This window comes from Cynocephalus volans, chromosome 2 (genome assembly GCF_027409185.1).
Source record: "Cynocephalus volans isolate mCynVol1 chromosome 2, mCynVol1.pri, whole genome shotgun sequence".
NCBI classification, from domain to species: Eukaryota; Metazoa; Chordata; class Mammalia; order Dermoptera; family Cynocephalidae; genus Cynocephalus; species Cynocephalus volans.
This window is the reverse complement of record NC_084461.1, coordinates 70,794,657-70,805,704: the sequence shown is the minus strand read 5'-3', so window position 1 is coordinate 70,805,704 and position 11,048 is coordinate 70,794,657. Positions and strand designations below refer to the sequence as shown.

General features: G+C 36.2%; 1 protein-coding gene across 4 annotated transcripts in view; it reads right to left on the bottom strand.

Annotated features, from left to right (window-relative positions):
• Window positions 1–477: 477 nt before the first annotated feature.
• The window catches only part of VCAN (versican), a 97,598-nt gene continuing 87,027 nt past the window's right edge, over window positions 478–11,048 (bottom strand). For all 4 annotated transcript variants that reach the window (XM_063086464.1, XM_063086466.1, XM_063086465.1 and 1 more), the window contains 2 exons: window positions 855–1,037; window positions 478–707 (listed from right to left, as the gene is read on the bottom strand). In XM_063086464.1, the coding sequence (XP_062942534.1) occupies window positions 580–707; window positions 855–1,037 (311 nt within the window). In that variant the 3' untranslated portion in view covers window positions 478–579. The remainder of the gene's footprint in view (window positions 708–854; window positions 1,038–11,048) is intronic.

Sequence of the window (11,048 nt, the reverse complement as noted above, 5' to 3'; positions counted from 1 at the left end):
GAGATGGGTGCAGTGACCTACAAGATCCTGTATTTGCTAGTTGTCCAGGAAAAGTCATTCTCAGTCTTGCTGACAGTCAAAGGGCAAGGGAAACCATTTCCAGCCTAAACAAAGTACATAAAAGCAGCCAAACCAAAGATTAAAGACCTCTAAGGCCTATAATCATTATTAAATATGCCTGAACTCATTGTGACTTTTTATTTTATATACAGGATTAAAATCAACATTACATCATCTTATTTACACGGCCATTGGTGCTGAAATTGAGCTTTTTAAATAGTACAGTAGGCTGGTGTACATTAGGAAATGGTCTGCAGCACAGGCAGATAGAAAACTAAGGAAATTAGATAGTCTGGAAATGGTTACTTTTTGCCCTCATTTTTTTTCATTTTGTTTACTTTCTTTTTGAAATACCAATACTTTCATTTAAAAGGTTTTGGGAGCATAGCAACCCAAAATGACTGGACGGTGGTCCACAAATCCAAACCAACTGATAATACTTCTTGAGGTGATAGGAAAGGCACAGGAAGTTAGGACTTTGGCTGAAATGATGAAAACCAATGTTCGCCATTGTACGGATCAGCGCCTTGACTCCTGCCACCTCCGGCTCCAACGATGTTCATGTTTTGATGTATTTATTGAATTGTCCTTTGCTGATGAGGAATTTTTAAAGTATTTCTTAGAATAAGTCCTTTGGTATGTAGATGCTACATGGAAGGAAAAAAAGAAAGAAAGAAAGAAAACAACAATATTACTTGCTCCATACCCTAGACTACTGATACCGCAGCCGTAAAATGAGGGTGTCTAGTAGTTGTCATAGCACGGTTGTCCATTCTTTCTAAAGGACCACTTACGGTTCATGCAGGTGATTTTAGGCATAGCCCATCTTCCATTTCCCAGACACCGGATAGTTGGAAGGTGGCGTTGAATGAAACCATCTTTGCAGTGATATCTGATCAGGGAGTTGATTTCATAACGAGGTTTCATCTTTCCAAAGGTCTTGGCATTTTCTACAACAGGGGGTTGGCCGCAAGCAACTAAAGAAAAGCAAATTGGGTTATTTCCAAACAATCTAAGTATTTCAACTAGTATGTGTCCCTTTTTTTTTTTTTCCTCTTTCCCTCTTAATGATACCAAATCAAGCACTTTCATCAAAGGCAATCATTTAGAATTAAGAAACTGAAAATTTTCAAGACAAAAATTAAATGTTGAGGCTCTGTGCCAAATTTTCATCTCAGATTATGTCATCCAAAACTGTATTTTATTAAAGAACCACAGGGCTAACTGAGCATACATTCATCTATCCATCTGGCAGGACCACTTCTCTGAAGGAATTCCAAGTTAAAAAGCACCTGTCTCATGCCAACAAGAGGCCTGTTCACACTGTCTTCATTACCATCCCAAAGCTTTTATTTATTACTCACCTACATTTAGGACAATAGTGGATTTTTAACAATTAACTATAACTATCACCTCCCTGAAAAAAGTCACAATCTATTATAACATAGTTTTGAAATACGGACATATATTCCAAGATATAAATAAGAGATCTTCTGGTTCTGTTTATGTTTATTTGCTCTTTTCTATCTGCTGCACTGAGATGGGGGAAACAGTGCATAGTATTCATGCCTCAGTTTTGTAGTTATCTTAATAAATATAAATTTAAAACTCTTGGAAAAAGTAGATGAGAGTAATGCTCAAAATACTCAGCCATTTTAAATTTTCGATTAAAAACTCTAAATATTGGCAAACTTAGCAATAGTAGAAATAATAAAAAAGTAAAAGAAACTTCTCAATTAGGAAATTCAAGAAGCTGGGAGAATTAATTCAACTAAATTTGTACTAACTTAAACTTTTATTCAGCATTAGTGTGTTTATTTTTAAATTATATACTTAAAATTAACTTTAATTATTTTGGTTTTCTATATATATATCTCTAATAAAAACTAAATTGACTTAATTTTCCTTAAATGGCATTTCCTAACCATAGTTTAAGAGTGCTGACACCACAGATCCTCAAGAACATGCCATATTCACTCATGAAATAATGCAAAGCCTCAGTGGGAGAATGACTACCAGAAAACTTGGTACCCAGATGTTTGGATGTCAACATCCTAATATTAAAAGTTTTCAATTAAGTTATTAATTTAAATTATTAAAGTTTATGAATTCAGAAGGTTGTTTAAAAACATTCTTTTGCAATGACAAATTTGGGTTTCACTTAAACATTAAATTCTTCTAATTTACTTTTGCATGACCTTAGTCTTGATACCTGCACACTTCTTTGATTATAATACGGAAAGATGATACTAGGGTCCAGATATGACCAAGTATCAGATAAAATGAGACCAAAGTCACACAGAAGGTTCAAAATGATCAATTACGTCATTCATTATATTTGATTCTGTGCTATGCTGACAAATTAGAAGTTGTTTTTATAATTGTGAGGAAAAATTGTATAGATTTTTTTCTAAAACTATTCATATGTGAAGACTTATTCAGAAGCTAAAATAATTCAATAAGTGTGTATTGGCAAGGATAGGAAAATAGACCAGAAATAGATCCACACATGTATGCTTGATATTTGATAGACACAACATGGCAGAGCAGGGGAGGCGAGGAGAAAGAGGAGGTAGACTTCTCACGTGGACAACCGAGTATTCAAATGGAAAAAATATTTGGTTCCATACCTGAGGGCATACATTGAAAAACCAACTCGAAATGATTCAAGTGCATAAATACAAAAGGTAAAACTATAAAACATTTAGAAAGCAATATAGAATATTTTTATGATTTTACGGTAGGTAAAGATTTCTTAAGACACAAAAAGGTTTAAACCATAAAGAAAAATTCAACAAAATTAAGAATTCTATTTATCAAAAAATGCCATAGGGTAAGGATAAGACACACTACAAACTAGGAGAAGATATTTTCAATGTAATTGTCAAGGGATTAGTAACCAGAATATAAAAAGAACTCCCACATATCGATATGTAAAAGATAAACAACCAATTTTCAAAAATAAGCAAGAGATATAAAACAGAAACTTTACAAAAGATGAGTTGCAAACAATCTATAAAATATATGAAAAGATATTCAGGAAGAAGTACCCAAGAAAACACAATGGAATCAGAAAAGATGATATTTTATACCCACCAGATTGGCAAAAATTTTAAAGTCCAATAATATCAAATGTTGGAAAAGATGTGGAGTAATAGGACGTCTCACACATTGCTAGTGGGAATGAGAATTAGTATAATCACTTTGAAAAATAAATTGGCATTTTCTAGTAAATTTGATGGTACATATATCCTATGACTCAGCAACTTCACTCCTGGGAAACTCACAAAACTACAGAAACTCACAAAACTCAGCCAAGAAGAAGTTCAAGAATGTTTATAGAAACATAGTTTACAATAGCAAAAACATTGAATATAACACAATGTCCACTGACAGGAAAATTGGTTAATAAAATGCTGCATAGTCACAATAAAATACTATGAAGGGTCTTCAAAAAGTTTAAAGAAAGATTTGTATTATCTTTTAATTCTATTGTTTTATGAACTTTTTGAAGTACCTTCATATAGCAGCAACAATGAGGAACATGTAGCTACATGCATCAGCATGAATAAATCTCACAAACATAATGCTGGACAAAAAAGAGGAAGGCACAGAATACATACAGTATAACTCACATTATATAAAGTTCAAAAATGTACAGAACTAAACAATTTGTTGTTTCAGGATAGAAGCATATGTAATAATATTAAAGGGAAAAGCAAGGGAATTAAGTCATTATCTCTGATGGGCTTTGGGGAGTAAATGGATGGGACTGGGAAGGACCCACAGGATATTCCAAAGATGTATAGTTTGCATGGAGGGATTTTAATACTCCTTTTGTATATATTATAATCCTTCTTAACAAGTATTTAAAGCTAATTAAAAGGAGAACTACGTAGGTCTGTAGGTTTAACGGTGTCTAACATAATATCTTTCATGAACATCTATAAACATTTATAAACTTCCCCAGAGTACAGATTAGCAAAATATTGATTGCACGCAAATAAAAGTCAGACAGTGGGGAGATAAAATACGAGAACCGTTTTTCTTCTTCTTGAACGAGGTAAAGCCAATGTTTTATAGAACATGTTCTCCATTGGGAAGTGGAAACCATACAGCTGTTTTTGGACATCTTTTTTAGCTATAGGGTGATGGTTCTCAACTTAGTGCAATTTTGTCTCTTCCCTGCCCCCGTTCCCAGGAGGCATTTGGCAATGTCTAAGGATATTTTTGCTTTTCACAATGCAGAGGGCATGTAAAGGGAAGGACGATACTACTGACATGCAGGAATAACGCTAAACATTCTGCAATGCACAGGACAGCCTCCCACAATAAAGAACTATCCAGCCCCAAACGTCAATAGTGCTGCTGTTGACAAATCCTGCTAAAGGAAAAAATAACATAAGAAATATAAGAATGTTTAGGTTATAAAATGAAAAGCATGACTACAGGGACCATTTGGAGATCTAGGAAGCAAACATGACATTTGGATAAAGCCAAACAGTTCATTAAAGACTTCTTACACTAAACAAAGGAAAACAGCAAACACTTGATTTGCTGTTTTTATGAGTACCATCATGGAAGGGCTGAAGTAAGGCACAAGCACAAAGTCAGGAAAGCTTCTCATGGAGAAAGGATATTGAGAACGAGTGCTGTCTTGGATGAGAGATCAGAGTAACGTAGGCATTGATAACAGCTGAATTTCATCTGACTGCGGCTTTGTGAATCTTAATGTTGTCTTTCTTCTAATAGAACTTCTCATTGGTATTTAGGTCTTTACTAAAATATGTATTTTTGGTTTTATTGTTTTTATATTCAAAGACAAAAAAATGGGTTGTATATTGCAATTGAACTTTGCACTCTTACTTCAGGTTGGTAAAAATCTAAGTCTAAGGACTAAATATTCATGTTTTAACCCCATTATCAATTGCAAACTGGTTTAAAAAATTTATGGAATTGCTATTTATTTAGGGAAGAAATCTATACACCATGTCTTATATATTCAATCATATTGGCCAATGATAAACACATTTTTAAAAATCAGCTTTCTTAATTTTTTCTGTTTAATGTTAAGCAATTCTCATCATGGAAGTCACATTATGAATGTTTTTTTTTTTTATTTTTTATTTTTTATTTATTTTTATTTTTATTTTTATTTTTATTTTTTTTTAATTTTATTTTGTCGATATACATTGTAGCTGATTAATGCTCCCCATCACCAAAACCTCCCTCCCTTCTCCCTCCCCCCCTCCCCCCCAACCATGTCCTTTCTGTTTGTTTGTTGTATCAACTTCAAATAATTGTGTTTGTTATATCTTCTTCCCCCCCCCCCGGTTTGTGTGTGTATGTGTGTATGTGTGTGTGTGAATTTATATATTAATTTTTAGCTCCCACCAATAAGTGAGAACATGTGGTATTTCTCTTTCTGTGCCTGACTTGTTTCACTTAATATAATTCTCTCGAGGTCCATCCATGTTGTTGCAAATGGCAGTATTTCATTCGTTTTTATAGCTGAGTAGTATTCCATTGTGTAGATGTACCACATTTTCCGTATCCACTCATCTGATGATGGGCATTTGGGCTGGTTCCAACTCTTGGCTATTGTAAAGAGTGCTGCGATGAACATTGGGGAACAGGTATACCTTCGACTTGATGATTTCCATTCCTCTGGGTATATTCCCAACAGTGGGATGGCTGGGTCGTATGGTAGATCTATTTGCAATTGTTTAAGGAACCTCCATACCATTTTCCATAGAGGCTGCACCATTTTGCAGTCCCACCAACAATGTATGAGAGTTCCTTTTTCTCCGCAGCCTCGCCAGCATTTATCGTTCATAGTCTTTTGGATTTTAGCCATCCTAACTGGGGTTAGATGGTATCTCAATGTGGTTTTGATTTGCATTTCCCGGATGCTGAGTGATGTTGAGCATTTTTTCATATGTCTGTTGGCCATTTGGATATCTTCCTTAGAGAAATGCCTACTTAGCTCTTTTGCCCATTTTTTAATTGGATTGCTTGTTTTCTTCTTGTAAAGTTGTTTGAGTTCCTTATATATTCTGGATATTAATCCTTTGTCAGATGTATATTTTGCAAATATTTTCTCCCACTCTGTTGGTTGTCTTTTAACTCTTTTAATTGTTTCTTTTGCTGTGCAGAAGCTTTTTAGTTTGATATAATCCCATTTGTTTATTTTTCCTTTGGTTGCCCGTGCTTTTGGGGTCGTATTCATGAAGTCTGTGCCCAGTCCTATTTCCTGAAGTGTTTCCCCTATGTTTTCTTTAAGAAGTTTTATTGTCTCAGGGTGTATATTTAAATCCTTAATCCATTTTGAGTTGATTTTAGTATATGGTGAGAGGTATGGATCTAGTTTCATTCTCCTGCATATGGATATCCAGTTATCCCAGCACCACTTGCTGAAGAGGCAGTCCCTTCCCCAGTGAATAGGCTTGGTGCCTTTGTCAAAGATCAGATGGCAGTAAGTGTGAGGGTTGATTTCTGGATTCTCTATTCTATTTCATTGGTCAGTGTGTCTGTTTTTATGCCAGTACCATACTGTTTTGGTTATTATAGCTTTGTAGTATAGCTTAAAGTCAGGTAGTGTTATGCCTCCAGCTTTATTTTTTTTGCTGAGCATTGCTTTGGCTATTCGTGGTCTTTTATTGTTCCATATAAATGTCTGAATAGTTTTTTCCATTTCTGAGAAAAATGTCTTTGGAATTTTGATGGGGATTGCATTGAATTTGTATATCACTTTGGGTAGTATGGACATTTTCACTATGTTGATTCTTCCAATCCAAGAGCATGGAATATCTTTCCATCTTCTTGTATCCTCTCTAATTTCTCTCAGCAGTGGTTTGTAGTTCTCATTATAGAGATTTTTCACCTCCTTGGTTAACTCAATTCCTAAGTATTTTATTTTTTTGGTGGCTATTGTAAATGGGCAGGCTTTCTTGATTTCTCCTTCTGCATGTTCACTATTGGAGAAAAGAAATGCTACTGATTTTTGTGTGTTGATTTTGTATCCTGCTACTGTGCTGAAATCATTTATCAATTCCAACAGTTTTTTTGTAGAGGTTTTAGGCTGTTCGATATATAGGATCATGTCATCTGCAAACAGGGACAGTTTGACTTCATCTTTTCCAATCTGGATGCCCTTTATTTCCTTCTCTTCTCTGATTGCTCTGGCTAGTACTTCCAACACTATGTTGAATAGGAGTGGTGAGAGTGGGCATCCTTGTCTAGTGCCTGTTCTTAAAGGAAAAGCTTTCAGCTTTTCCCCATTCAGGATGATATTGGCAGTGGGTTTGGCATATATGGCTTTAATTATGTTGAGATACTTTCCCTCTATACCTAACTTATAGAGGGTCTTTGTCATGAATGAGTGCTGAACTTTATCAAATGCTTTTTCAGCATCTATAGAGATGATCATATGGTCCTTGTGTTTGAGTTTATTAATATGGTGTATCACATTTATTGATTTGCTTATGTTGAACCAACCTTGCATCCCTGGGATGAATCCCACTTGATCGTGATGAATAATTTTTCGTATGTGTTGCTGTATTCTGTTTGCTAGTATTTTAGTGAGGATTTTTGCATCTATATTCATCAAGGATATCGGCCTGTAGTTTTCTTTTTTGGTTATATCTTTACCTGGTTTTGGTATCAGGATGATGTTTGCTTCATAGAATGAGTTTGGGAGATTTGCGTCCGTTTCAATCTTTTGGAATAATTTGTAAAGAATCGGTGTCAATTCCTCTTTGAATGTTTGGTAAAATTCTGCTGTGAATCCATCTGGTCCTGGGCTTTTCTTTGTTGGGAGCCTTCTGATAACAGCTTCAATCTCCTTTATTGTTATTGGTCTGTTCAAATTTTCTACGTCTTCACGGTTCAGTTTTGGGAGCTTGTGTGTGTCCAGAAATTTATCCATTTCCTCCAGATTTTCAAATTTGTTGGCGTATAGTTGTTTATAGTAGTCTCGAATGATTCCTTGTATTTCAGATGAATCAGTTGTAATATCGCCTTTTTCATTTCTAATTTTTGTTATTTGAGTCTTCTCTCTTCTTTTTTTTGTTAGCCATGCTAATGGTTTGTCAATTTTATTTATCTTTTCAAAAAACCAACTTTTTGATTCGTTGATCTTTTGAATTGTTTTTTGGTTTTCAATTTCATTCAGTTCTGCTCTGATCTTAATGATTTCTTTCCGTCTGCTAACTTTAGGATTGGATTGTTCTTGTTTTTCTAGTTCTTTAAGGTGAAGTGTTAGGTTGTTCACTTGCCATCTTTCCATTCTTCTGAAGTGAGCATTTAATGCAATAAATTTTCCCCTCAATACTGCTTTTGCAGTATCCCACAGGTTTTGGTATGATGTATCATTGTTTTCATTAGTTTCAATAAACTTTTTGATTTCCTGCTTGATTTCTTCTTGGACCCATATGTCATTAAGTAGAATGCTGTTTAATTTCCATGTGTTTGTATAGTTTCCAGAGTTTTGTTTGTTATTAATTTCTAGTTTTAATCCATTGTGGTCTGAGAAGATACATGGGATAATTCCAATTTTTTTGAATTTATTGAGACTTGATTTGTGACCTAATATGTGATCTATCTTGGAGAATGATCCATGTGCTGATGAGAAGAATGAATATTCTGAGGTTGTTGGGTGGAATGTTCTGTAGATATCTGCCAATTCCAATTGGTCTAGAGTCTTGTTTAGATCTTGTGTTTCTCTACTGATTCTTTGCCTAGATGATCTGTCTAATATTGACAGTGGAGTGTTCAGGTCCCCTGCTATTATGGTATTAGTGTCTATTTCCTTCTTTAGGTCTAATAGAGTTTGTTTTATAAATCTGGCTGCTCCAACATTGGGTGCGTACATATTTATGATTGTTATGTCTTCTTGATGGATCAGTCCTTTTATCATTAAGTAGTGTCCCTCATTGTCTCTTTTTATGGTTTTTAGTTTAAAGTCTATTTTGTCAGATATAAGAATAGCCACTCCAGCTCGTTTTTCTTTTCTGTTTGCATGGTAAATCTTTTTCCATCCTTTCACTCTTAGTCTGTGTGAATCTTTATGGGTGAGGTGGGTCTCTTGTAGGCAGCATATAGTTGGGTCCTGCTTTTTGATCCAGTCAGCCAGTCTGTGTCTTTTAATTGGGGAATTTAAGCCTTTAACATTAAGAGTTGTTATTGAAAGGTGTTGATTTATTCTTAGCATTTTATTGGTTGTTTGGTTGTCTTAGGTGTCTTTTGTTCCTTGCTTTCTGATTTACTGTTTGGTTTCTTTGTTTGTTGGTTCCTTAGGTTGTAGATAGTGTTTTTGTTAGCTTGTTTTCTCTTCATGAATGCCATTTTTATTGTACTAGCGGGTTTAGATTTTTCTTAGGTTTTTATGGCAGTGGTAGTTATTTTTCAGGAACCAAACCCAGTACTCCCTTGAGGATTTCTTGTAAGGGTGGTCTTGTGGTAGTGAACTCCCGCAGTTTTTGTTTGTCTGAGAAATATACTATTTGCCCCTCATTTCGGAAGGATAGCCTTGCAGGGTAGAGTATTCTTGGCTGGCAATCTTTGTCTTTTAGTATTTTGAAAATATCATCCCATTCCTTTCTAGCTTTTAGGGTTTGTGATGAAAGGTCTGATGTTAACCTGATTGGGGCTCCCTTATAGGTGATTTGACGCTTCTCTCTTGCAGCTTTTAAGATTCTCTCTTTGTCTCTGAGTTTTGCCAATTTGACTATGACATGTCTTGGAGAAGGCCTTTTTGGGTTCAATACGTTTGGAGATCGTTGAGCTTCCTGGATCTGAAGATCTGTGATTTTTCCTATACCTGGGAAGTTTTCTGCCACTATTTTGTTGAATATGTTTTCAATGGAATCTCCATTTTCCTCCCCTTCTGGAATACCCATGACTCGGATATTTGAGCGCTTGAGGTTGTCTGATATCTCTCTCAGATTTTCTTCCATGTCCTTGATTCTTTTTTCTTTCTTTTTGTCTGCTTGTGTTATTTCAAACAGCCCATCTTCAAGTTCAGAGGTTCTCTCTTCAACTTCGACAAGCCTGCTGGTTAAACTCTCCGTTGTGTTTTTTATTTCGCTGAATAACTTCTTCAGTTCAGCAAGTTCTGCTACATTTTTTTTCAGGACATTGATTTCCTTGTATATTTCCTCTTTCAGATCCTGTATACTTTTCCTCATTTCATCATGATGTCTAGCTGAGTTTTCTTGTATCTCATTCAGTTTCCTTAGAATTATCACTCGAAATTCCTTATCAGTTATTTCAAGGGCTTCTTGTTCTATAGGATCTAGAGTATGAGATTTATTAACTTTTGGTGGTGTACTTTCTTGAGTTTTTGTATTTCTGGTGTCTTTTTTTTGGTGTTTATTCATTGTGGCAGGGGGTTTCACAGTCCACCAGTTTAAGACTAATGACTAACTAGGATGTTGCTGTGGTTGCCAATTTGGTATGGCTCCCGCCGTGACTGCTCAGTTGGCCTCTAGTGGCTTGTGTGTGTGGTTGCCTCGGGTCTTGGGCTTCTCCGGGGATCCACCTTTCTGGTCAGCTTGTACTCTGCTGGGCTGGTGGATCACGTACCACAGGGTGTGTGATCTCTGTTGAGCTTTCACTTTCTGTACAGGACTTCTCCCCGTTCAGTGTGCTCTGGCCCAGGCTGTTAGATCGTGCAGTGGCGACCCCACCGGGTGTGTGGTTTCTGTCGAGTCTCCGCCTCCCTGGCCGCACGTCTCCCCCCTCTGTGCACACTGTGCTGGGTTGGGGCGTGTCTTCTGCACCCCTCGTCTATCAGCTGGGCCTTCAAGACCCTGCTCAGCACCGCCTCGCCCAGGAAGTCTACCAGGTTTCTGCTAGGCACAGACGACCAGTCTCTCTGGGTGCCTTTGTAGCACTGTGTAGATCTTTCTCGGGTCTTGTTCACCTTTGTATCCCCCCGGTATAAACCGAGTCTAGTGCCCGCCTGCAGCCTGCTCTCCGGCAGGTTC